Consider the following 25,635-nt stretch of genomic DNA (forward strand, 5'->3'; position numbering starts at 1 on the left):
GCCTCAACCTCAAAGCCGGGGCCACACCACACCGATTAAATCTCAGTGAGGGGTGGGAGGGCGGTGTCAGCCCAGTTAGCAGAATTTTTGAAATCTCCCCAGGTGATTTCAAAGAACAGCCAGAGCCCAGAACTACTGTTTCAGGTTCAAGTGCTTTGGAAGTTCTCGAGCTGTTTTTAATGGGTCACGAATAAATGCAAAATAAAAGGAATTTCCCTTTTATAATTTGCGAAGAATCTACACATTTAAAATAAAATAACTTGTCAAACTCTGGCCAATTCTAAGTTAAAATTTTCTTTTTTTTACTAGAACTTTATTTCTTATATCTTCCCACAGAATAGGACCTACCTAAACCAGAAAGTGCTTCCTTTTCTATTGGATGCAATATATAAAACTCACTTGCTGGTTTAATGAATATTGTTTGGCTTGAATGCCAAGAACAGCCCAGTGTCATGTAAAGTGTGAGTCTGCGGCAGAACCCACTCCCCAACAACCCTCACTCCCAACCTGTCTGAACTTCAGACAAGTTACTGCTAATCTCTATTTGGTAGAGTTGCCAGGTTTGGCAAAAACAAAAACCTACGCAGGACACCCAGTTAAATTACAATCACCTGGGGAATTCTGTCAAAGTTCTGATGCCTGCGTCACACCCACACCAATGAAATCAGAACCTCTGGGGATTCCATCATTATCAGAATTTTAAAAATCTCTCCATTTAAAATATGTCCCAAGTATTGCACAGAACATACTTCTACTAAAAGTTATGTACCTGAATTCAAACATAACTGGGCATCCTGTATACTAGCAGCCCCAGAACTGACAGAAAAGGGCAGGACTCTCAATTGAAAACAAACGGAGGAGGAGAAAACACAGGAGGAGAAGAAAACACAGGAGGAGAGCAGGGTCTGCCCCGCCTGCACCCAGAGGTAGTACAGCTCTGGAACCCGCCCAGGGGCGTCTGCCCTCCTCAGGCTAGCTTTCGAGCACAGAAAAGCATTTTTTAAAAAGCTACATGGTCTTAAAAAGTCAATTTGACAGACTAGGTTTTACAAGATATATTCTGGCTGAAGTCAGAAGGTTGATTTAACTTGAGGTGGGTGTTACATGCAATTCAGTCTCATTTTAAAGTCAGCCGTCTTCCAGAGACCCCAAGCACTGCAGCAGGTCCAGAGGGGCCTTCCAGACTCAGTGCTTGCTCTGGGAGTTGTTCCTGTGGCGCCTCTTTCAGGGAGGGGGACACAGAACACTGTAGGCTGACAGCTTTCTCCCGCCCCCTTGCCCCACTGGCAGAAATTCTTTCCCATATTGTGACTCTGTAACTCAGGCCTCTGCAGCCTTCTCTGGAATTCCATGTCAATGCAGCTAAACAGCACATAAAGTTTTACATATAAAATCTTTATCCTGGGGCAAGCCCCCCACAGACCAGGCCAGCTCTGGCTGGCCTCTGTGCTGGACTCGTTTCCTAGTAAAACCCAGACCAAGGCCAAGTCACGATTCCTCTGCTTTCCTTTCCTTTAATTAGTGGCCACTTCTTCCTATTAGCAAATTCTCAAGAGACCCACTTCTAATGCCTTCTCTCCACTGCCACTTCTCAGACCTTCAGGAGAGCCCAAGGAGACCAGTGTCCTAAGGGATGGAGAGACTCCTAGAAGACAGACCCCTGCCCTAGTCTTCCTCCTGTGGGTGTCCCCCAGGTCCTGGATCAGACCAATGCAGCCCTGTGATTTGTAGCATGGAACAGATCTCACAAATATGCTTTAAAAAAAAAAAATCACGAAATCCAACAAAATCAAAAGTTGACTGGAATGAGGTAAAGAGCGGTCCCAGCCACGGTTCTGCCTTTGTGAGCAGGGGACACATACTCAAGTCCCCAGACCCCCCTTCACCCTCTTCTCCCTTTCTTCTCTGCGTACACCCCTCAAGACCCTCCCCAACATGCCCACACTTTCTCTTTGACTCTAGAAGTGCTGAAGAAAACAAACTGCAGGGGGGAAAGTAAGACTATCCATGTTTATGTAAATTTGGATTGAGGAAACGAATCATAAGCCATATAAAATTGAGAAACACCGGAAAACTCAAAGGAAAGTACTGTATCTACTCCCAGCCACCTGGAACGAAATATCTCATTAAAAATCCAGAGCATGAATTCCCACAGGTGTCACAAGGATGGAGGACTGAGTTTCCCTGACTGCGTGTCCCACCGGCACAGCATCTGTTCCTCCTGGCTGAGAACCGAACGCGGGGATGTTTCTGAAAGGTGTAACGCAGGGGCCTCGCTACCCGGCCGAGCCGAACTCAGAGCTCAGGTTCTGAACATCCAAACCCCAGGCCTGCTGCCACCCGGCTGTGCGGAGAAAGGGAGTGGTGAGCAAGGCCCACCACTCCCAGCCCGCAGAAGCTGAGAGATGACCCATCCTCACTTCTCTTTTTAAAATGCAGTCAAGGGAAGGAAACCGGTGAGGATGTGAGCGTGCTCCTCCCTGAAAACCATGTCTTTGGTTGCCCGATGCCAACAGGTGCCTTAGACAGCGCCCCTGCCCTAGGTCCCCCAACCCCCTTCTCCTTCGCTTTACACCCAAGTGAATGCTGCTTATTTTTCACTGTCTTAAAAACAAACCAAAAACAGAAAGGGAGAGGTAGGTAAGCAGGGATGGGGAAGTGTAAGGGGGACTCTCGGAAGGAAAGTTGCCCCATGCGAGCTCCTTGGCAAGCCCGAATCCTTTGGACACACTGTGCACAAGCATCGCAGGGGCTGACAGCACAGAGGAGGATGCTGAGGGCCCCTCCTCACGTCCCCTCAAACGCTCCTTCCTCCTCTCTGAGCTTGAGCACCTGGGCTTGAAAGGCGGCCAAAGAGGTTGGCAAGGACATATCTGTTGGGCATTCGAACTCCTGGAAAAGGTCATACTTTTGCTCCCACCCCCAGGGGGAATAGGGTGGGGTGAAAGAGCCTGTTTCCCTAGAGTATTTCTTAATCCTCATCCCCAGAGGTAGAATCATTTTATCCAGTATCTGAAATGCAAGCTTCCAGTTCTTGATATTACAGTAACTCCTAAAAACAGACCTCACCTCCTCCCACCTCCAGGACTCTCTGTCCCTTGCAAAGGGACCACAAAGTACATGGACAGCTAACCGTGCAGATGTCACTGTCAGCCACGGCCGCACGTTCACCCCTTGCTGTGTGCATAGCCTCCCCACACCCACACCAGTACACGTTACATGGTGGCCAGAGACACATTTACAGTGTATGCGTGGGGCCCGGCTGGGGTCATGTCCTTAGGCAGGGTCTGCCCCTTGGTCCCAGGGTCCCAGGGTCCCAGGGTCCCGAGGCTGCTCTGCAGCCAGCCCCTTGTCTCAGTGTTTGATCTCAAGGATAGAGGGGTTATGGTCCAGGATGGCGAGGATGATCTTGTCCATGTACTGCCGCAGCCGGAAGTTGATTTCCTCCTGCTCCTTGAGGGCTTCCATGAGCTGATGGGAATGGGAGAGATGGTGAGAAGCTGGCCTGGACCAGGGTTTGGACAGAGCCCAGAAGCCGGGGTTCATGGTGAGTGCCAATGCCCAAGGACAGAACTCAGGAGACCCTGGGCAAGGTGGCCCCAAGACCAACCTCAGCACTCAGATGCCAGGACACGTATAAGTCTAAGGCCCAGCTGAGCTCACACCTAAGGGGTGCGAACCACGCAAATGACCAGGTTCCAGCCGCAGAGATTCTGATTTAGCTGCTCTGTGGAAGGGCCCAGGTGTGGGTGAGTTTTTGGTAAAGGGGAGAACACTGGTCAAAGGCATTTCTAATCAAGACTGACATCCGAAGCCCCAGGGCCCTAAGACTCGTAAGGCTGCCAGCTGTTTCTTCTGCCAAAAATGGCCCCCTCACTACCCCCTGCCCTGCCATCACCTCTCTCCAGGTTAACTCCTGATGAGTCCTCTACAATGTCACTGAAATGCTGTCTCTGCCCCTGGGCTGAAGGCTAGTGCCAGGCTTACCTGAGAGCTCCTGGAGGCCAGGGGTCAGCTTAGCTCTGTGTCCCAAGCACAGCGTAAGGGGTTCAGTGCATTAGGCTTTTAACTGCCTTAGGCTTGTTATAATTAAGTGGGGCCTGATCTTTTATAACCACGTGCCAGGGGGACAGAAAGAGAGGGCTTCGGCGCTAGAGGCCTGGGACCCTCTCCCTCTAAAAGCTGGATGATCCTGGTCTCCTAATCTGTGGCATGGAAGTGTTCAGACAGCCTACAAGTTGTCAGAAGATTAAGTGAAGACGTATTGCCAGCAGGTGCTCAAGAAATGCTAGCGTCCTTAGTGTCCTTCCTCTCTTGGCTTGGGGGAAGGGAGTTACAGACTCCCCGTGACTACATGTTGATGAAATCAACTGGCCATTTCAGAACATTTCTGGCTGAGTTAAGACTCGATCCCTGTTCTGCCCCCAAACTCAAGCTCCTCCCACCACAGGCAGGAAATCAGAGCTGATTTAACTCTGCCTGCAGATACTCCCCCTCAACGCTTTGCCCTGTCAGTTGGGGTAGCTGTGGATGGGGACTCAGGGGAGCCAGGCCCCGGTTTGCTTCTCTAGCTCTGGGCAGCCCAGGGCTTGTCGCTGAGGCAGGCGGGGATGGGGATAGGCGGGCCTGGCCCTGAGGTGAGATCGCGTGGCCACAATACCTCATCGCGCGAGGCTGTGTCTATTTCCGCAGCCAGAGACTGGGCTTTGGTCTGAGTGGCAAAGAGGTTCTTTGCTTCATAGAGGCTAAGGCTCAAGATCTGTCCATTCAGGTCATCATTCTGATCCCGCAGCTTATGATTCTCCTGTATGGACAAAGGCAACATCAGCTCCCGGCAGCATCCAGAACCCACCGAAACCCACTTGTCTGCACCCACTGTCTCCTGACTCTGACGAGTACCTGCCCATCAGATGTGTGTCACATCAAGATACCCATAGATGATGTGACCTCTCTCAGGCTTTGTGGGGAGAAGGGCTGGGTCCTGGGAGGCTATGGGGATTCTGAGGAGTCGTCACGGCCCTGCCTGGAGGAGCCACGTTTCTGGGCAGAAGCATGGCTCCTGGCTACCCGTTCGTCCCTGGGGGTGGATGAGCTAAGAGGAGCCCCTGAGGCCCTGTGTGGCGACACTGCCCACTTGATGGCCCTTCCACACTGGTCCTTGGTGAGGAGAGGTGCTGCTCTAGGGTCCCCGGGCTGGTGGGTGGCTCATCTCCGTGCCTCCTCCTGCAGCCAGGCTCAGGAATCCCCCTCCATCCTCACTCTGCAGCACAGCCGCCTGTGGGGCCCTGCCAGACTCTGTTTACCAGCTCCAAGCTCTAGCCTTTGCCTACAGGCTCCTAATCAACTGCTCACACCCAGGACTTTGGGTACCACCTTGTGGAAAAAAGAGAGCTGGGTTTTAGGGCTGCTGCGGGAGGGTGACCACCAGCTTCTCTGCCTCAAGTGGAACCAATTCAGAGGCCCCTGCTCCCAGGGTTAGGCTGAGTGTGAGGCTTCACCAACTGTCACTCCCTTGCTTGGTCACTGCCTCTCCAACTCCCCCCACCCCTGACTGGTTTCCAATTATAGAGGTGCTCCCACGAACCTTTTGAAATGGAACCTTGGGTTCAGGGGCTGCTTCCGGGAGACCCCAACACAGCGAGGCACTAATCTATGGCTGAGTAGAGTCTCATTCTCCACTTGTGTGCCCAGGACACAAGAGTGGTATCTATTTCTTTTTATGGATGCCAAGAAGAGACCCTGGGATTTCCATCAGATGTAGCCTAGAGAGAAGCTGCCTTGCCTGAGCTGTGAGATGGGGATAAGCAGCCTTGGCAACCAAGTTGTCAGATGGAGCAGACAGGAGCATGTGTGAGAAGGTGGTGCTACAGCTCTCGGCCCCCTCACAGGAAACCCGCCCAGTGGGGACTTGGACGTCTGATCCCACCAGACAGGGGCTCCCAGGGCCCACCTGTTTGAGCCGCTTGACCTCATGCTCCAGCTCCACCTCGCGGGCCCTGGCATTGAACTCGCCCAAGCTGGAGGATGAACCGCGGCCCCTGCCTGGCCGCTCACAGTCCAGCTTGTACATCTGCAGGTGCTCCAGCTCCTTCCGCAAGTCCTCGATGAGCTGCACGGGAGAGAGGCTCGTTGGTGGGAGGAGTGATGCGGGCGGGAGCCCTGGAGCCCTGGAGCCCTCTGGCCTACGACCCACCTCCTGCGTCGCCTCCCGCTCCTTTTGGAAGTCAAGGCGGTTCTGCCGCAGCTTGTCCATCATGCGTTTGTACAGGTCCATCTCATCCTTGAGCCGCAGGCTGGTGTCCTCCAGCCGGTCGGACATGCGCTGCCGCTCCTGCAGCCAGGGAGACAAGGTCAGTGGAGAAGAGTTCCCAGAGGGGCTCACTATGCCCCAGGGACTTCGCTGAGGGTCTGGCAGCCACCTCGAAAAATGGGGAATCAGACCAGCCCCTAGACAGAGTCCTCCAAGTCACAGCCTAAAGAAATGGCCAGATCCCCTAGGATTCTAGAAACATAGGTAGAAAAATTTCAGGCCTCTGAAGTCCGTTGATGATGCCAGATGAAACCTGGACTGAGGGTGGCAGCCTACACAGAAGCTAACCTCTTTCTCTTTTTTATTATTTCCCCCATTATAGAAGAAAATATATAGGCCTCCGATGGCCAACGCTGCCTCTCTGGATTCAGCTCAAGGTCCAAGTCTGAGCGATGCCTGGCCCTGCGTCTCACCTCATCCAGTTTCTCTGTTTGTGACTTGAGCCGAGTCACTGTTGTTCTAAGCTCAGTATTTTCCTCTTCTAATTGCTGCACCCTGGGGAAAGGAGAAGGACAAAAATGTCAGAAATGGAGATTATCTTTCAATGTGACAATTTCCAGCAATCCTCTGCTCCCTGGAGGAGGAAAGATATTAGAAAGCAAGAGAAAGGATATAAATCATTATTCCGGATAATAACATAGCCTTGAGCTTCCCATCATCCGAGCAGCCTTGGCAACCAAGTTTCCCATCATCCGAGGCAAAATGGTAGACACTTCCCATCATCCGAGCTTCCCATCATCTGAGGCAAAATGGTAGACACTGAATTATCATTCTTATTTTCTTGATAAAAGAGAATACCTATTTGTGAATAATAACATAAGCTTCTTTTTGCATGCATCCTTAGGACCTCAAACAACACAGGGACATGTTTTTCTCCTGTTGGAGAGAAAGTCTTCCTGTGGCTGTCTGCGACAGGACCCTCTTGGGGCAATCTGCAATTTGAAGGCAACCACCATATTTGTTTTCCATTCTTCCCCCAGCATCTCGCCCAGGGCTCTTCCCTCGGAGTACTCACTACAGCTGCCTCTGACATTCACAGGCATTGGTTCCAATAGTCGTAATCCTCTGTGGTAGCTTCACAAGGGACTGTCCTACTGTGACCCCATGAGAAGACAGAGCCTGAGTGCCCAGGTTGGTTTTAAATAACTTGAGAAGAGGGGAAGGTGAGTCAGGCTGTCTGTCGGTGGCGCCAGACCTGCGCAATCATTTCTGACATAGATTCCTGCAGAGCATTTTCTCTCCTTTCCACCGTCACTTCCTACTCCCTGGAGAGATGGCTTCCTGGTCTCCACTACCTTTTAGGCTCCCCCAGGAGAGGTGCCCCGGGCCAGGCTAGAAAGGAATCCAGATATATGGTCTGATGAGGCCACCTCACGGGGCACCTGAAATGGTGGAAGATGCGAGGAAGAAAGCACACTGCATAACTCAGAGCACTGTGTGCATATTCTACGTGGACAGCATCCTCTGGAGTTGTGCAAGGAGCATGGGTTAGGGGACAGTTCCCAAGAGGGCTGGCTTTCTGTGCTTTGGCCTTTGGCCCACACTCTCACTGTTTTCTTCCACCATCCATGTCCCAGATACCTCTCTCAGGCCAGCCGACCTGGCCAGCTGTCAGAAGCAAACAGAGAACAGGGACACTTAATAAGGTATCGGCCTCCAGAAATAGATGCAAAACAGCCACTTCTAGAACATGAGTGAAAACGTAAATGAACCCTTTGTTGAAAAAGTTAAGAAAGTTGGTCTCAGGCGCAGGGGAGCTGGGAGGTCTCCTCACTGAGCTGCAGAGGGCCACGGATTGCACAAGCTCCCCCGGCCCTGCTTGGCCTCTGCAGGCAGGGAAGCATCCCTGCAGACATGAGGCGCAAGGTAGGAACCCACCTGCCAGTCCGCCCTCCACCTCAGGTTCTGAGAAGGCTCAGCTCAGACACTGGGGCCTGAGGGGGACTGAGGAGGAGTACAGGTGTGGTGGTCCTCTCTGCCAGGGGCCCAGGTGGCCTCCCCAGCTCAGGTCGTGGTGAGGGCAGCTCTGGAACATCACTGCAACCCTCAGCTGTGTGCAGGGTTCTGATGTGCTTCAGCTTAACCACCTCCCTCACAGTCACTCTGTGGGACAGGCAGGGACAGATAGGGAAACTGAGGCCATAGTATGTTCAAGCTCGTGGGGCTGATGGGTGACGGAGAAACTGAGGCCTAGGAAGTGACATAGTATGTTCAAGCTCGTGGGGCTGATGGGTGACCAACCCAAACTGCCAGGTCAACACTCCTCTCCCTGTCTGCCTCAGGTTCTAATATCTGTACCAGAGGCCTAGGAGCCCTTAAAATAGCCTGGCTTTTCCATTTACCTTGGCCCATGGGGCCCGGGATCAGTGGAGAATCTGACAGTAGGGGGAGCTCCAAGCATGGACAACGGTTCCAGCCCAGGAATCAGTGCAAGACCACTGGTCTAAGTTCCTTTTTCTTACCCATTCTCTTGCTGATGGACACGTGGGTTGTTTCCTGTTCTACCTGATATAAACAATGCTACAGTGAACATTCTCTTACGTGCTTCCTAGAGAACATGTCCCTGTGTTGCGGTATCACAAGTAGAATTGTTAGGACACAAGGCTTTCCCTCTGGTTCAGTTTCCCATCTATGAAATGGGGAGAGCAGTGCCTGTCCCAGGAACGTGGGGGTGTGTGGGAGGGCAGAAGGCTCTGTGGAAAGACGCTGCTCCCCCAGAGCACGGGCGAGCCCGGCAGGGCCCACCTGGTGTGGAGCAGCTCGATCTCGGTGCTCCTCTCCCTCTCCAGCTTGCTGTAGGCCTCGTGGTGCCGCCGAGCCTCCTCCTCCAGGGCCTGCTGGGCCATGGTCTCCTGATCCTTCACCATCTCCTCCAGCTCGTGCACCCTGAGGAGAGAGGCACGGACTCCAGTCCAGATCAAGCTCTCATGGCCCGTACCTTCTCATCCTGATGCAGGCTGTGGCCATGGGGAGCCCTGGACCCTGAGATACTAAATCCCTACTGTGGGAGGTGACGGCGCGTTTGCCAGGCCTGGGGGCCAGCAGTTTTGCTGACATATGAGTTAGAGACAACATGGCATCTAAAGAGAGGTGTGTCAGCCATGCACCCCACAGAAGGGAAGGCATGGCAGTGGGTCCAGAGGGGAGCAAGGTTGTACCTGAGAAAGGGGAACTCCCAGCGTAGGCACAGGGAGGGACAGCAAGCCTCACCATGGCTGCACGCACCAGCCCTCGGGCCTCACCTCTTCTTTTCACTCTCTTCCTTCCTGGCCAGCACCCCTCTGTTCAATAATTCAGCTCACTGAGGGGCGCTGTGACTCCTGGCTAATGGCCCTGAGCACGCCAGACCTGGGAAAGGGCTGGGCCCCACTGTGGATGTTATAACCCCACTACCAGGGGCCTAGGTGGTACATCAGTATGGGGCACATCTCACTAGCAACAGTGGGTGAGGCTGACCTTCAAAAGATTGAGGACCAGACCCTGGGTGGGTATCAGTTTACCAAGTTTCAGGCCATCCCATGAGGACAACTGAACCCTACATGCACTAACTCGTTGCAGTCGGCATTGGGAAACACGTTCAGTGGGCCTCTATCGGGAGGAGGGTGCAGCAATGCTGGGACTCTTGCCCCTGGTGTGAGCCCAGGACTTCCTCCAGCCTTTCCCTCTACAGAGCTTGTCCCCAGGAAGGGAAGTCAGGCTCTGATCACTGTCAGACAGAGAGACATGAGAGTGGATTCCAACTCTTGCCTTAGACCTGTCCTGGGGCTGCAGACCAGTGGGGTCAAGGTCAGGCTCCTCTCTCCCTGTCCTCAAAGACCTGTCCTCCTGGGCACCCTACAGGGCAGAGCCATGTAGCAAGGGGCTGATGCATCACAGACCCTCAGAGCTGGGAGGGTGTGCAGGTTACCTCCTTCAGGGGACCTTAGTAACAGGGACAGCCTTCTGTTCCCCAAAGTCACAGCCAATGCCTCCAAAGCCAAAGCCCCGGCTTCTGACCTGTGCACCAGCTGGGTGTTCTCCTGCTTCAGCTTGCTCTTCAGGTCCCCATTTGTCAGGCTGTCATTCTCCAGTTCTGTCACTTTTTTTTCCAGAAAGCTAACCTACAATAAGGAGGCAGAGGTGGGAGTGGAGAAAACCTTTGAGTCCCCAGGACCGAGAACCTAGAAACCGTGGAACTAATGGCCAGGTCCTCCAACTGACTGTGTATGAAGAGCACAGTCATGTTCGGTGGGGGTGAGGATGGGGTGGGGTGGATGTGCCCATGTGATCTGGGCCACCTACTTCCAATTCCTGGGCAGGAACAAGATCTCTCAAGTCCCCAGAGAGCATCCCAGGGTGCTCTCCAAGACCCTCAGCGAGCAAGCATGCATTAAGTTCCTCTTCTGCCCACCCAGAACCCACCTTCTCTGTGATGTCATTGTCACAAGAGTCAATGCTGTCCCGGAACAGATCCTCAGTGCTGCCATTACTGCTGCTGAAGTTGCTGCTGTGCATGAGCTGCCTGCAGGGGTGGAGGGAAGCTCATCTGGTTGCAGAGGCCCTCCGAGATGGGTCCAGACTCAGCCCATGGGCTGGGTAAGCACCCACTACCCCAGTGGGGAGCCAGGAACCCCCTCTAAGGAGGCTGCCCTCACCCAGTCAGGGGAGAAGAGTTGTCTGACCTTTGAACTCATGAGATCATTTAGCTCAGAGGATGGCAGCCAGGCTGCTAATCCCCTGTGAGCCCCTGGCAGACACGGCCAATCCATTGCAGCTCTTTCCTGCTGCTTCGGAACCCTTGGGGAGGGCAGAGGGAGAGCGACCCACCCAGATTGTGCTGGGCAGTGGGCTGGTGAATGAGACTGGAAATAGGCAGGTGCTGTAACTCTTGCCTGGAGCAAAACCCAGCTGCCACTCCATGGGGGCTCCCACTTCCCATTCCTTGATAGGCAGCGGCCGGGGTCTCTACCAAGAGGTGACTCCAGCTCCTGGGACAAAGCCTGGGCACTCGCTGGCAGCTCCCAGAGCCCTGGGTGGGGACCTGGAGCCAGTCTATAGAACCAGAGTGGGAACCTGGCAGTCCCAGGAAGTCAGCTGTGTAGGATTTAACCTGGAGCAAAGTGACCATACCCCACCTCTTCCAGTGGAAGCCCAGGGTCTCTGTTGGCCCAGCTGCCAGGTCCAGAGCACAGGGCAGGGCATGCACAGCAGTGAGGTGCGCTGTGTCTCTCAGGGCCTCCCTGGTGTGCCTGCCTGAGGTTGAGGCAGCTGAGCGTTTGGAAAGGCTGACTGCTGCCAGAAGGGACAGGGATGGGGACAGAGAGGAGGCTGGCCCTTCTCTTCCAGGAGTGTGCCTTCTCTGGCTACTCTGCCTGCACTGCCCCAGCATGCCTTATTCGACTCTTCTCATTCAGCCACATGCAGGACACTGGCGGAGTCTGGGCTGCTGGAATGGAACCAGCCAGCCACCTAAGCAGCAGAAGCACAGTTAAGGGGGACAGCATTCAACCTATCCTCCCCTGAGCGGGGCCTTACCTTCCAAAGGCCGTGCTAGAGATCTTTCGGTTGGGACTATAGAGGAAGAGAGGGAGAAATGGTCATTGAACAGTGGGGCTCTAGTCTACCCCTACTCTGCCCCAGCTGCAAGATACGAAAGTATCTTTTGATCCTTTTTCCCACCCACTGAAGGGACTTCACTAATCAGCTTGGTCCCGAGAAGCAGCACCCTGATTTTCCTGTTGCAGGCCCCCAAGGATCAACGTCATTCTGAGAGTGCTCTCACCTGCCAAGACAGTGGGAACACCTTGCCTGCTGCTGCCTCCTCCGGCCCCCACCCTGGCCACTGCCCCCATGCTGGGCCTTCGGCCTCACCTGTTGGCCTTCAGGTTTTTCAGTCGGGCTTCCAAGTCATTCAGCAAGTTGATTTTCTTACAGCACTGAGAGCAGTAAACATCCAGCAATTCACTGTTATATGCATGCCGCATTTTCCTAGGTGTCTGCCCTGCACTGATTCACGAGAGAAGAGGAAATCACGTTAATTGCCATCCAGTCTGGTATCCACCCTGTCCTGCCAAGCTTACTTTACTGGATTCCCCGATACCCAGGAATCCTGTGTGCATCTGTTCGGTGGGAGAGGGAGGAGAGGAGGGAGTAGAAATATAGCACCTTCCCTCCTCCAAAACTCTCAAAGAGAAGATGCCAATGAGTTGTACCCATTTTACAGATAAGGCAACTGAGAGCTACCATCAGAGTAAGTCATGACTCAGGAATGCAGAAGGTTTCACAATAGGCCACCTGGAAGGACCCTTCGATACTGAAGTTCTAGGAAGCAAGACAACAGAGAACCCCCCTCGCCCTCCCGGGTCTGCAGCCTCTCAGGTTGGCTAATTCTATTTCTTCCCCAAGAGGGAAGGAGAGAGGAGGAACTCCAGACCCCTAGTCAGGGTGCAAAGGCAGCACCCCCAAACCCTAGGAGCAAAACTTATATGGCTCAGGACTCTGCCTGCCAAACCACATCCCTTCCAGGGATGAGGCTGAGTTGGTTCTGCCACTTTTCCTGGACCCCAACTCCATTCTAGACCAAGGGGTCACCTGGAAGATACTGAAGATCCCAGGTCCGAGTAGACATTGGTCCTGGTCTCGTCGTCAGGGCAGGGGCTGCTGGGGGCGCAGTCCACATCGTCCCCCTCCCCATAGTCTTCAAACTGCTCCTCGTTGCTGACGAGCGAGGTGGTGGAGTGTGTGGAGAGGTCTGATGTCGTCGTGGATGGAGTATGGGCCAGGGGCCTACGTATCAGAGAAGTACTGGTTGTTAACGAGGCTGCAGCCTGGGTGTGGAAACCAACCACCCCACCAGGAGGTCGACCGGTACTACAGATGTCAGGAACCGGATCAAGTGTGTACCTTGTGACCTGGTAGGTACGCTTTTGGGACCTTGTCCTACGGGAATCATCTCACTACAGAAACTGTTTCTGCCCAAGAGATATTCAAACCACTGCTACTCTCGAGCAGCAAACATTGCTTACGACCTAAGGGTTAACCTACAGCTACATTAAGTTACACTTATTAAATTATAACGTATTAGTAAATTAAAGTATGGACTGTCAAATCATTGTTGAAAGGTTTATAAAAATATTGGCAATAATGCAGAAAAATTAATATAAATTAGAATTAGATATAAAATTCTATATATAGTACAATTGAGCATGAAAAGGTCTATACAGAATAAGAAAAAGTAGGTATTTAAGCAGTAATAGAACCTGGCTTTGGGTGGTGGGCCTAGGAGTAAAGTTAGTTATTTCCTCTCCATTCTCACTTTCCCCAGTTTTTTCAAGTTCTGTTTAACTGGCTTATACTTTAGTGATGAAATGAAGTTTTAAAATAAATAACAATGAGTTACTAGGTGAGACGCTTCCCTCAGTTCATAGAGGGAAAACACACGCAGGTCAGAGACCCTGGGCCCCTCATGAGTGACCCACAGTATGGCCAGTATCAGGGCTGGTTGAGCCCCGTGTACAACCTAAGAACAAAGAGAAATACAACGCATCACCTGCTAAGATATAGCTTCCTTTTAGTCATTATGCAGTCATTCCTGCATGAATTACGGTTTCACCAAGCTACTAAGCCTCCACACTTATAAATGGGAAACCTAAAAGAAGTATAATGGGTTAAGGCAATGATTCTCAAACTGTGCCCCTGAGGAACCCCAGGTTCTAAAAATCACAGTGTGAATGACAGGAGGCTAAAGATCAAATCTTCCGGTACTTCTGCCCAATTTTATTTACTTACTTATCTGCCTTAAGGTTCTTTGGCACCTCAGGTTTAATTAATCACACCCTTCACTTCCTCCTATAAATTTCACTAAAACTCTTGGCACCTGCTGCCGGCTGCCTCCTGGTAATTGATAGGTCCCAGAAACCAATGGGAACAATCAAGTGGCAAGTAATTAGCCAAAAAACCAACGGGTCTATTATGAGTGACCATTTGTCCTTGGGTTGGTTAGTCACAGGAATAGCTGATGGACCACTCCCAGGAAACACCTGGATAAACAACTCCACAGGGCCCACCTCAAACTCCCAGAGCCCCTGAGTTTGAGAACCCTTGCATTGAGAAAATGTATCAGGTTGAGCCATATGAAATTGCCTTTTTTTAATGGGAGAAAATGATTAAAAATTGACTGTTTCAAATGCTTCAACCGATATTGGAACCTCTCTCCTGCCTCTCCAAATCTCTGGGTTGGCCATGACCAACACCTTTTTCTGATACATGGGATGTCAACTCCCAATTGTCACAGCCTCTTCAGTTGTGGCAGTGGCTGTTGCCCGTCACCCCATAAACATTGTATAATTCCTCCAGAGACTGAGTAAGGGCTGGGAGGGGAGGGACTCCCTCTGTTGACACCACCAAAAAATGACACTGCTCCATTGGGAAGTCACTAGTCTTAATGATGTTTTTAAATAACATTTCTAACTACAATAACTCATGAGCAATAAAGAAAATACAGAACATATAGTAGAGTAGATGGGTGGTAATTAAAACAATCAATAACCCTATCATCCTGAAAGAACTGCTAATTTTCTGGAGTAATTTTTCATAGGCATTTCCTAATGGATATGCATATGATTTTCTGTTTTGTTTTTAACAAAACTAAGATCATATCTCATGAACATCTTTGTAACCTGCCTTTTAAAAGTTAATTGAGACCATATATCCCATATCGCTGAAGTCAATTAAAACTTGATTTTGCACGGCTGTCTAAAATCCCCAAACTAGCCCTACTGTTAAACATTTGGGTTTCTTAGAATTTTTTGCTATTTGGAAAACACACAAAACTTATGCCTATAATGCAAATCCTGAGCACTTCTCACATTTACTTCTGGGGAATCCTTCAAAGCAGCGGTCCCTAATTTTTTGGCACCAGGGACCAGTGCTCCTATAAGAATCTAATGCCCAGTGATCTGAGGTGGAGCTGAGGTGGTGATGCTAGCGCTGGGGAGTGGCTGCAAATACAGATGAAGCTTCGCTTGCTCGCCTGCTGCTCACCTCCTGCTGTGTGGCTCCATGGGGAGTAGGCCACAGACCAGTACCGGTCCTCAGCTCAGGAGTTGGGGACTCCTGTCTTACAAGAACTGCACCTCTGGGGCCAGGGGCCACATACGGAGTTCCAGACAGTTTTAACTCACTTGTCCTCTGGCAAGAACAGGCTCTCCAGGCCCCCGTCTTTCTCCTCGGTGGGACTCCTGACTGATCCCTCCAGGCTCTGGGTGCTTTCCATGGGGCTGCCCATGTCTGACTCCGGGGGGCCCTCAGGTAGAGCCAGCGTCATAGCCTCCTCTTCATCCTCAGGAAAGAAGCCGGGCTCCCTGGGGAGGATCTCACCATCAGCAAAGGTTGGGCCTGGCACCTTGCTGCCCTGAGAAAGACAGAGGGGGACAGAATGAGTGAGGTTGGCTTCCCAGGGCTCAGCATTCCTCATCAGATGGCAAGGACTTTGGCAGGGGCAGGGACCCTGAGATCCTGAGTATGAGAACGTCTGCCAGGTGATTCCTCTCACGGGGCCTCTCACACTGCCTGCCTCATGGAAGCCCAGTGAGGAGTCTGAACCCCAGAGACAGCCATCCATAGAGAAGGGCCACAGCCGATCCAGCCACATGGCTCGGGGTACCTGGGCAGCTCATCAGGGTCCCCAGAGGAAGTCTGCACAGGAAACCAAATGACTTGGGGAAAGCTTCTTGGTGATAGGTTTCAGGGCCTAGCCACAATGAATGGCCACCAAGGACTACAACCCTGACCCTAGCTGTTTGCTGCAACATGGAACAGGGACATTTGCACAGCACGATGTGAATCCATCCTCCATGACTCTGGGCCTATCCAGTAACCTCTCAGAACCTCAGTTCTCTCTGTAAATTGGGAATGGCAATGAAATCTTACAGTATCACTACGTCACAGTAGGACCTCAATTAATAAGTCCTGGCCACAGGACATGCCAATCTGAAAAGGACGGTCTGCCTTGGCCCGGCCCCAGCCACACAGGGGAGCAAGAATACCAGGTCTCTCAATTCTGAGCTTTGGGCTGGTCCCCAGTGCCTAGCACACTGCTCGGGACAACGTCAGTGTGAGACAAACATGTGCCTGAACCCTTTGCTAAAATCATATAGAAGAAGCGGTATGGCTTTATTCAGCATTTACCCTCGTCTGAGGGACAGCTTTCTACAAACTATTGGCGCTTCTTTATCTCTAAGGAGGTATGTACCTCCCAGGTGGCACTGCTTCTACCCGCTCCAATCCCAGATGACAACCTATTCCCAAGATTCCAGGGTATACTCCTCGGCTAGGGCTGGTAGAGCCCCACATCAAAGGTGCTTCTTCCAGCCCCAGAGCTGTAAGAAGGGTAACAGTAACACGGCCTGTGAAAAGCCTCTGGACCCCTTACACAAGCTCAGGATCAGGGACATCTGAAGATCGAGGTCAGTGAAAGGCCTGGCTGCGCCTGCCCAGACGTGTGCAGCTAGTGGTGAGCAGGCAGCTCTCCTGGGGTCTATCCCTACCAAGATATCCCAGACTAAGAAGAGACGATGATTAATGAGCTTGGCTCCTGCCAGTGCCATAACTCTGGCTGAGCACCAGATGGACCAATAAAGTCAGCATCAGGCTGCCAGGCCTCCCTGCCTGTGGAGGCTGAGGGGCTGTGTAATTAAAACTACCCCTAGTGTTCACATAGCCCTTTCCACCTAGATGTCACTATTCCAATCCCGCATGGATCTTCTACCCTAAGCAAGCCCTCTGCAAGCCCAAAGGTGTATCCCAGGAGAAACAAAGGGAAACCAGCATTTACTGAGCAGCCACCAAGTTTCGGAGACCGATACGTTATCCCATCTGGGCTGATACGTTATCCCATCTGGGCTTTGTGACAACTCTTCAGGGCAATGATTCTTATCCCCATTTTACTAATGAGGTCATTAAGGCTCAGAGAGTCACCTCTCAGAAGTTCTCTGGCCAGCCTCTGAGGTCTCCACCTGCCTCTGGCCACCGCATGCTCGGTTCCCTTTATCACTGACGTCACCCACACTTCATGGATTTTCAAACCTCATGGTGACAACGAGGAGAGCACACATTATAGGGACATGTTACTGATTATGAAGCCCAGGCACCCCACCTAATGAATGCTGCAGCTTCTACAGGCTGCCCACTTCCTACACCCAGCAGGAAACCCTCTGTCGATACCTCAAGAGAAAGCAGGAAGGAGGGAGACAAGGAGCGTGCTCTATTCCTCTGTCCAGAAGCTTTTTACCTTCTCAGATCCACTCACAGGGGAAAGTTAGCACTGCTAGGAATCTCTGCTTTGTGGCTGACATGAGCACTTGGCCATTTTGCAAATGGGTGTTTCTTTTGGTCTTAATAGCCCTGTGTGTTGGATCTCCTCTCCCCCTGCGCAGGTGAAGTGACTTGCCTGGGGCCACGTAGGAGTTAGTGGCAAGGCAGGACTGGGACTGGACTATGAGTCACAATGCCCACACTCTCTACCCACAGCACCACGTCCGCAGAGGTCCCAAGGAGGCTGCTGCCCACCCTGCTCCGAGAAGGCAGGCAGGGCGCCAAGTGGAGACCAGCGTCTGTGCTCAGCTGTCTGGCTTGGCCTCTGGACAACTTGTATTTGCCTCACTGGACACCAAAACACAGAGGGTGAGTTTCTGCTGAGCACTCTGCGCTGAGACACCCAACTCAAGGTATGCAGGTGGGAACCCTCTCACCTGACATCCCACAGCAATGTACCCACCTCCTGGCAGCTGGCCCAAGGCCCAGAGTGGCTTCAGAATGGCTTGTCTCAGCCACAGGTGGGGCAGTAGAAAGGATCAGACGCCCCCACAGGGGTTTCTCCCTCCTAATAAGACCACCACCTCTTCAGCCACATTTTTACCCTCTGACTGAGCAGAGTCCACATCTGCCTGGCCTGGCACACTTGACAGAGCTTCCTGTCTGTCTCTCACGCACATCCCCATTCATCTCTCACAACAGCCCTCGGAGAGCTCCGGGAGGTGTACAGAGATGAAGGATTCCCTGTCTCCGTCTCATACATGGGAAGATGAGGCTACTGGGCCTGGGCTGCCCTGGAAGTTCCCAGCTAAAGAAGGCCCTGCGGAGCCCTGAAGCCAGCTCCCTCAGGCCAAGGCCAGGCCCCTCACCCACCCCCTTGCCTGCGTGCTCTCTCTCTCTCTCAATATGCTGGCCTTTTCTCTTAAAATTAGCTGCTCCCTACATTAACACCTTTTCATTCAGCCCACAATTGCTTGCCTAAGGCGAGTGGAAATTTTAATTATAACTTCAAAACTGTTTTCCTCTCAATTCAAATAATATAAAGACAATTATAAGAAAATTAATTAACTGTGCACCTCGGTTAGTCTGGGGCAGTACCACTTCGGCATCTGTCCTGGACAAAAGTGGCCCTGTCGCCTCTGCTCCTCCCACAGGGCCTCGGTCTCAGCCCAGCTCCCATTCCCCTGGACCTTCTGGGGAAGGGCTTGGGTGCAGCACTGTGAGGGGTGCTGCTGGGGTTGGAGGATAGCCTGCTCTGACGCCAGCACCTCAGTCGGGGAGGCAAAGCGGGGGCGGCTGCTGGAAGGCAACCTCGAGCCACTACTTACTCGGCTAGGAGAACCTAAAGTCATACTAGAAACCCTTTTGAGCCAGTTTCTTTCTTTTATGTTTTTTAGATGAAGTTACAGGGGGAAAAGAATTCATACGTAATAAAAATACCATCCTCACAGGGTTTCTAGGAGGCCTGGGAAGATGCTCGATCTGAGAGCACAGGCGTCCGGAGTTACCTTCCAGCCAGGCCACCTGAGCTGGTCAGACCCCCTCGTGGAGCCCCCATGTCACGTGTGCTTCCCAGAAGAGGGAGATCTCTGGGGAATGTGCAGAAGCTAAAGATAAATCCGCCTGGGGGCGGTGAGGCAAATTCTACTGCAGCTGCAAGATTCCAGTGAGTTTCTGGACAAACCTAAGGCTGTTCCCAGGCAGCAGGAACCTGGGCAGTGGCAGAGCCTTATCTTTCCGTGTATCGGATGGAGACGGTGAATTCTTAATCTTTGTACACCTCCCGGAGCTCTCCCAGGGCTGTAGAGATGAATGGGAGATGTGTGTGACAGACAGACAGACAGGATGCTTTGTCAAGTGTGCCAGGCCAGGGATGGCAGGGAGGTCCTTCCCACGAAAGCTGGGGAGTGGGGAGCAGGTGAAAGAGAACAGCAGTGCTCCGAAGGGGACCTCGTGCTCCTGGGCCTTTTTGTGTTGAGAACTCTGAGGCCCAGGGAACTGCCTGCTCACCCAGGCCACATGGTCTGTGTCTAGATCTGTCTCCACAGTGGTGTGCTCCTCGGGGTGCAAGAGAACACCCAGGGTGGGGGCCCAAACCTAAGGCCTGCTCTGGAGGGGTGGCAGAATCAGGGGAGTGGGGAATGGGTTTCCACAGAAAGGATGTGTTTGTTTTTTTGGGGAGCCTTTAGGGAAGTGACAGTATCCTCAGCAGGCAGCACCAGGCAACATCTGTGGGTGACCCCTATCCTTAGGATGCTCCGTGACTCAGAGCCAGCTGTGAGCACAGAACTCCCCATCTGTGAGGGCACAGGCCAGCCACTGTGGGCCACACAGGTGTGGTTGGCATATGCCCAAACCACTCCAGATCACTTCCTCCCACACTGCTGACGGGTCCCAGAAGCGAGGGGAGATCACAGAGATGCAGTATTCCTTCACAAGGCCCAGGACCTTTGCAAGTACAGCTGGGTGAGGGAGGGCACAGCTCTGGAACCTAGCCAACTGAGTTTTAATACCAGCTGGCCCAGCCACTCACCAGCTGTGTGACCTTGGGCAAGTGACCTGTAAGCCTCTGACTCCTTACACCTATAGAATGGGGACCATCACCTCTACCTTAGAAGCTACTCTCAGGGCCACACATGACAATTTTCACAAGCACCGGAGAGTCAGCAGCTATGCGAGCGTTAAATTATGATCTGGCCTTGTTAGGGGCTGTGTTTTACAGAAGCTGAGTTGTTCTGCCCGGTCAGTCACAGGTCCTGGATAGGCAAAAGGCCAAAAAGTACACCCTCTTCAAGAGGTTAGGGCTGGGGAATCATCCAACACCATAGGTCTCTGAAGAGTTCTGAGGCCCAAGGCTGGGAAAACAGGCTGCAGCCAACCGCTCTGGCAGGGGAGGTCTACACCGCCAGCGTCCCCTCCACATCCCACCCTATCTCCAGCTGGGGCCAGATGGAGCTGACTGGGGCTGGAGGTGGGAGCCTGCAGGCACACGGCCTGCTTGTGAGTCCCCACTCCAGTCTCAAGAGCAGCATTCACCCGCCAACAAGCCCTAAAATCACCCCTTGCTCTGTAGGAAGTTGGCATGGGCTGAATTCAACAGCTGATAAAAGGCCAAGTATCAATACCTGGGGGAGGAGGGAGGCTATCGAAGTGGCCTATGCCCCACTGTCCACGATCTCAGCGGGGCCCAGACAGGACGATGTCATTTGGTCCTCCCTTCACCAACCTGGCCACGGTGGGTTGCCGCCTCCAAGACACACACACACCATTACTCTGCCTTTTCCTGGCAGCTGATGTATGAAGGGCATTGACTCCAAGTGACCCCATTTCCACACTCCCTTGGGGAGGGAAGACCCTAAAGGGGTAACCACGGAGATTTCTACATCTGAGCCCCCAGTGGTCAGCATTGCGAGGAACATACTGTAGGTGATCAGCCAGTATTTGTGGAACCAAACTGTGCTATAGAAAGGTAAGCTGGGTAGAATTTGACATGGTAACCCCGAGACCTGGGTGCCAACCCTGGCCTGGCCACTGACTGCTTGTGTGACCCTAAATAAGTTGTTCAATTTCCGAGCTTCATCTAAAAACTGGGATGGAAATACCTACCTGGCAGGATTGCCACAGAGAATCTAGAACAATGCCTCACACCTCATATGGAAACATGGCAAAGAAGAGGGGCAGAGTGGCATGAGGAGCAAGCTCTGGACGTGGACTGGCTGGGTTCAAATCCTGGCTCCACCGCTTATAAGCTCGGTGTCCTTAGGTATACTGAACTTCCCAGTGTCTCAGTTTCCCCATTTGTGGATTAAATGAGTTGATACGTGTTCTGAGCACACACAGAAAGTGCTCAATAAATCTGAGTTATTATTTTCCCAGCCCTTAGGACGTTGTCCCTCTGACTTGGTGGCACACTGGGACAAAAGTAGGTTAGGTTCAGCTTCTGGAAGCCAGACTTTCACAAGTTGCAAAGCCTTCTCTCCAAACATGCCAGGTGCCTCTTTTCTCCCCACCACGATCTTCTTCTGCCCACTCTCTTGGAAGGTCTCTTTGCCCATTAATTATACCCTTTAATGAGCGTTAGGATGAGATGCTGCCTGGGCAAGGGAGTCGGGAGGCTCTGAGGCTCTGGCTCATCCACCCCCAGCCCTGGCAACAGCTCCACTCCCCAGGCAGGAACTTGGAGCCAAAGAACAAATTTGGGGATGGGGCTGGGTAAAAATAGCTTGGGCGGGCACATCCCAGCTTCTCTCACAGCCAGGCACCAGCGGGCACACGTGGAACCCCACTGCAGAGAAGATATAGGGGAATGGACACAAACAGAGCCTAGTCAGGGAGAAGCCAGACTGCTGCCTGGGTGAGGCTGAGCAGACTTGGGGGCCAGACAAGGTTGAAATCCCTCACCACACTCCTAGCCAGGGACAGCCTGGGAACAACGATAGGCCTGGTCAAGTTCACTATGCGTCTTTCCTATGGGTAACAGAAGATTCAGTTTAAGGAGCTAACTTGTGGATGCCAATGTCCCCAGGTCCACAGGGAGGGGAAGGGGTTACCAGGGCTGGGATACTCTACATGCCACTGTGGCTTGGCTGCTCTCATCATGCAAAGATGGTGGCAGCAGAGATTACTAAGCAAGTCAGGCTGTACTCGACTCCTGTTTGTGGTTGCCATCCCCTGCCCTGAAGCCAGGCCTTGCTCTACAGGCAGGTGGTTGGTGCTCATCAGTGGCTGATGAGAGATCCTGATTCAACGGAGGGTTGCCCAGGTGGCAGTCAAGGGGCAAGGAGGCAGAGGGAATAAAGGAGGACTTCAGCATCTACACAGGGAGGTTGGTGCCTCAGGCTTGCCTTCTGGACAAAAGTAACCTTGGCTCAGATACAAGGCCAAGGGCAAACATGGGAGCACCAGGTACCAAGCCTTTAGAGTTGATCACCCTTCTTGGCCAGCCCTGGGGACTGACCTCATTCTGTGAGATCAAAGCTCTGTGGCCCAAACTTCCTGCTCTGGTGGGAGGCCGAGGTCAGGAGGATAGGAGAGATTGCCATGTTCTCATCCCCAGGAGCCAGATCAGACTGTGGCCAAGAACCAACCGCTCTAGTTCTCCTCCTTACTAGTTGGGGGGTGGCAGCCAAGGCAACTCTCCTCCAGCCAGGACTCCTGGATCCACTTTCTGAACCCTCGCACCAGGGAGAGTACCACCAGCAGCTCAATACCACCCCGCAACTGGGTCACAGGCCCTGCTCCTGCAGCTTCCAGGAGCAGATCTGGTGTGGACGCCCCAAGTGCTACACTGCTTTCATCATAAAGTAGACCTGCAGATCCCAGGATGGGGGACAACCATGACAACTGATACTTCTGCAGGAGCTCATTAGTCCCAAGTGGTATATACTAAGAAGGTTGGATCACCCTTGGAGGGAGGTACTAAGTCACCCCCACTTTGACAGAGGGGGAGACTGAGGCTCTCAGGCAGACTTGGTTCAGTCCTGGATCTGGCCCCTACTAGCTGTGGAATCTCAGGCTGGTACTAAACAGAAGAGAAAGAAAAAGCCATGCTAGTGTTTCTCAAGAACTCCCATGCCATTTACACAAAGCAAAGGAGGTGAGATAACACGCTCTGCTATTGCACAAAACACCACAACGGAAGGGGTGTGGAAGCCCACACTGCCTTTTTTTTTCTCAATGTTTTAATTGCAACTGAGCTGTCTCTCTCCTCGGTCTCACATCCTACCCCCAACTCGCATGCTGCTGATAAAGCAGTGTCACAGGAGTACAAGGGAAGGGGGTGAGCATGACGCAGCTCCCAGAAAAACTGAGGAATAAGGGATGTCACATAGCCCCCTGGCAGCTAAATTAAAACCAGAGGTGGGCAAATTTCCTGCGGGTGGCAGAGCAGAGAGACCGGAAATATTCGGGGATCTAATGTGTCCCACGTAAGGGGCTGGGAGGGTGGGTCTGAAGCAGGCCTGGACCAAAGGTGTTCTGTCTGGCTGACCCGCATGTTCAGTTTGCCTCAAAAGCTGTGGGGCCCGGCTAAGCTGATACCACAGCTTGAGACCACTTAATGGCCATTCAGACCTCCTAACCAGCTCCCCTGGGTCCCAATTCACCCCCCACCCTTCTGATCAGGGCAAACTTCCCAGGAGCCTGCTGACAAACAGTGAGAAGGGCTGCCCAAGCTCGCTGCCGGCGTGCAAGTCTCCCTGTAAATGAATCAGCTGACATTTTGGCTCTCAGCATCCACCTAAGGGACAATCCGTGGGCAGGTGTGGCATGAGTCAAGGGTGTGGGAAGGACCATTAAGACCTGTTTTTCAAGCCCATTAGGCTATGGGCCAGACCCTGGACCCCAGTGGAAACGTCCCTCACAGTGGGGCATTCCACCCCACCAGGAGGCACTCGAGCCCTCTCTCCCCACTGCGCCACTTCCATTCCAACAATATATTTGAGCATGTCAAAAGTTAGTGGTTAAAAAATAAAAATGTGTTACTAAAAATCTAATGGATAAAAAAGAAAAAAATGGAATAAAAAATGCTTAAGTCATTCAAAAGAATACAGGATAAAAGGGGAAAAAAGAAAAAAGATTAGATTGGGACAAGGAAAAACAAATAATAAACAATACAACCATATGGGTAATGCATTAAAAGAAAACGGAATAAACCATCCTATTAAATGACAAATATTGTTGAATTAGATTTAAAAAAAATAAAACAGCAACAACTACATGCCATTTATAAGAGACAGAATCTCCAAGGGTAAAATAAACCCCCAAGAGGAAATGAATGATGAGCGGTCTAGGTTCCAAATGATCAGATCAAGATCATTTGGGGATGGGGGGACATGTGGCTCCAGCTGTAAGAATGATCATCCCTAGAAGGTGAATCACGAGTTATAACATTACTAGAAACTTTTCCAAATAGAGCATTTGGTCGAGAGCCATCCCCAATGGGCCTCTCACCAGTGGTGGACCTCTGCCTGAAGGCAGAGCTGCCTCCCATCCACTCAGGCTCTCCTGGGATGCCAGGCTCTGCTCAAACTCCTCCTCCCCTTGGAGGACAGCTCCAGAGAACCTTTCTGTGATGGGCGGAATTGTGTCTGTCTCCCCCAAATTCAAATGTTGAAGTCTCAACCCCTACTATCTTAGAATAACTGTATTTGAACATAGTGTCTTTAAAGAGATAATTAAATTAAAATGTAGTGGTTAGGTTGGGTCCTAATCCAATTTGACCAGTATCCTTATAAAGAAGAGATAATGAAATGGACACACACACGTGCGCACACGCATGCGCGCGTGCGCGCGCGCACACACACACACACACACACACACTACCATGTAAAGACATAGGGAGAAGATCTCCATTTACAAGACAAGGAGAGAGGCCTCAGAGAAAACCGACCCTGCCAGCACTTTGAAAAAATAAGCTTGTTGTTTAACCTACCCAGTGTGGTACTTTACTGTGGCAGACCTAGAGACAAATATATTTTCCTTCTCCTCCTCTATGGAGCCTGCATGGGAACCCCCCAGCTAGACTTTTCACCCTAATAATAAAAGAAATTCCTTCAGGTCAATTCAGTCTCCAAAGAGAACTCCTGGATCTCCAGACTCTCATCAAGAGACTTGGGTTTGTTTGTTTATGTTTGTTTGTTGGTTTGTTTTGGTATCTCCTCAAAAGAAATGTCGACTTCTCTTTCATGATCATTTTGAGATACTGCTGCTTCTAAAGAGACTATATTTTGCTGAAACTGAAGCTTGATGAATCTATGATTTTTAGGGTGATGTTTCATAAACACTGTATGTGAAGCTAAGTAAATTATTTGTTTCTTATGCTCTTTCAATAATATAGGCATATTTTAATCTTAAAGGAGAAGTTTGTGTGCAGTTCGGCCAGAGACAAAGGCAGTCTTTGTTTGCCCAGAACTGTATTTAGTGTAGCTATAATACAAATGTAAAAGTTATTTTTCCTAAACAGTGCTTGATTTACAAGAGAAGAGACCAGAAGTTAGCCCTGGAACCACAGGCCCACGCCACAGAGACTCTAA

The 25,635-nt window shown here is 51.7% G+C and overlaps 1 protein-coding gene across 1 annotated transcript; it reads right to left on the bottom strand.

Annotated features, from left to right (window-relative positions):
- Positions 1-1,996: 1,996 nt before the first annotated feature.
- RAB11FIP4 (RAB11 family interacting protein 4) lies at positions 1,997-15,701 on the bottom strand. Its single transcript, XM_025041844.1, has 12 exons — positions 15,472-15,701; positions 12,881-13,075; positions 12,161-12,295; positions 11,825-11,860; positions 10,712-10,811; positions 10,307-10,410; positions 9,056-9,196; positions 6,724-6,805; positions 6,194-6,331; positions 5,951-6,109; positions 4,661-4,804; positions 1,997-3,471 (listed from the first exon to the last, which is right to left on the bottom strand). Exons 1-12 carry the CDS (start codon positions 15,612-15,614, stop codon positions 3,355-3,357), a joined length of 1,494 nt encoding a protein of 497 aa, XP_024897612.1. The 5' UTR covers positions 15,615-15,701; the 3' UTR covers positions 1,997-3,354.
- Between the last annotated feature and the right edge of the window lie 9,934 nt (positions 15,702-25,635).

Source organism: Pteropus alecto, unplaced genomic scaffold (assembly GCF_000325575.1).
Source record: "Pteropus alecto unplaced genomic scaffold, ASM32557v1 scaffold98, whole genome shotgun sequence".
NCBI classification, from domain to species: Eukaryota; Metazoa; Chordata; class Mammalia; order Chiroptera; family Pteropodidae; genus Pteropus; species Pteropus alecto.

What these genes read in the sequence shown, in the direction of transcription:
- RAB11FIP4 (XM_025041844.1), bottom strand. Translation starts at nt 15,614, where the DNA reads ATGACGCTGGCTCTACCTGAGGGCCCCCCGGAGTCAGACATGGGCAGC. An exon ending in GGATCTTCAGTATCTTCCAG is followed by an intron (nt 12,296 to 12,880) that starts GTGACCCCTTGG and finishes CTCGTGAATCAG; the next exon opens with TGCAGGGCAGACACCTAGGA. An exon ending in ACACAGCCTCGCGCGATGAG is followed by an intron (nt 3,472 to 4,660) that starts GTATTGTGGCCA and finishes CATTCCCATCAG; the next exon opens with CTCATGGAAGCCCTCAAGGA.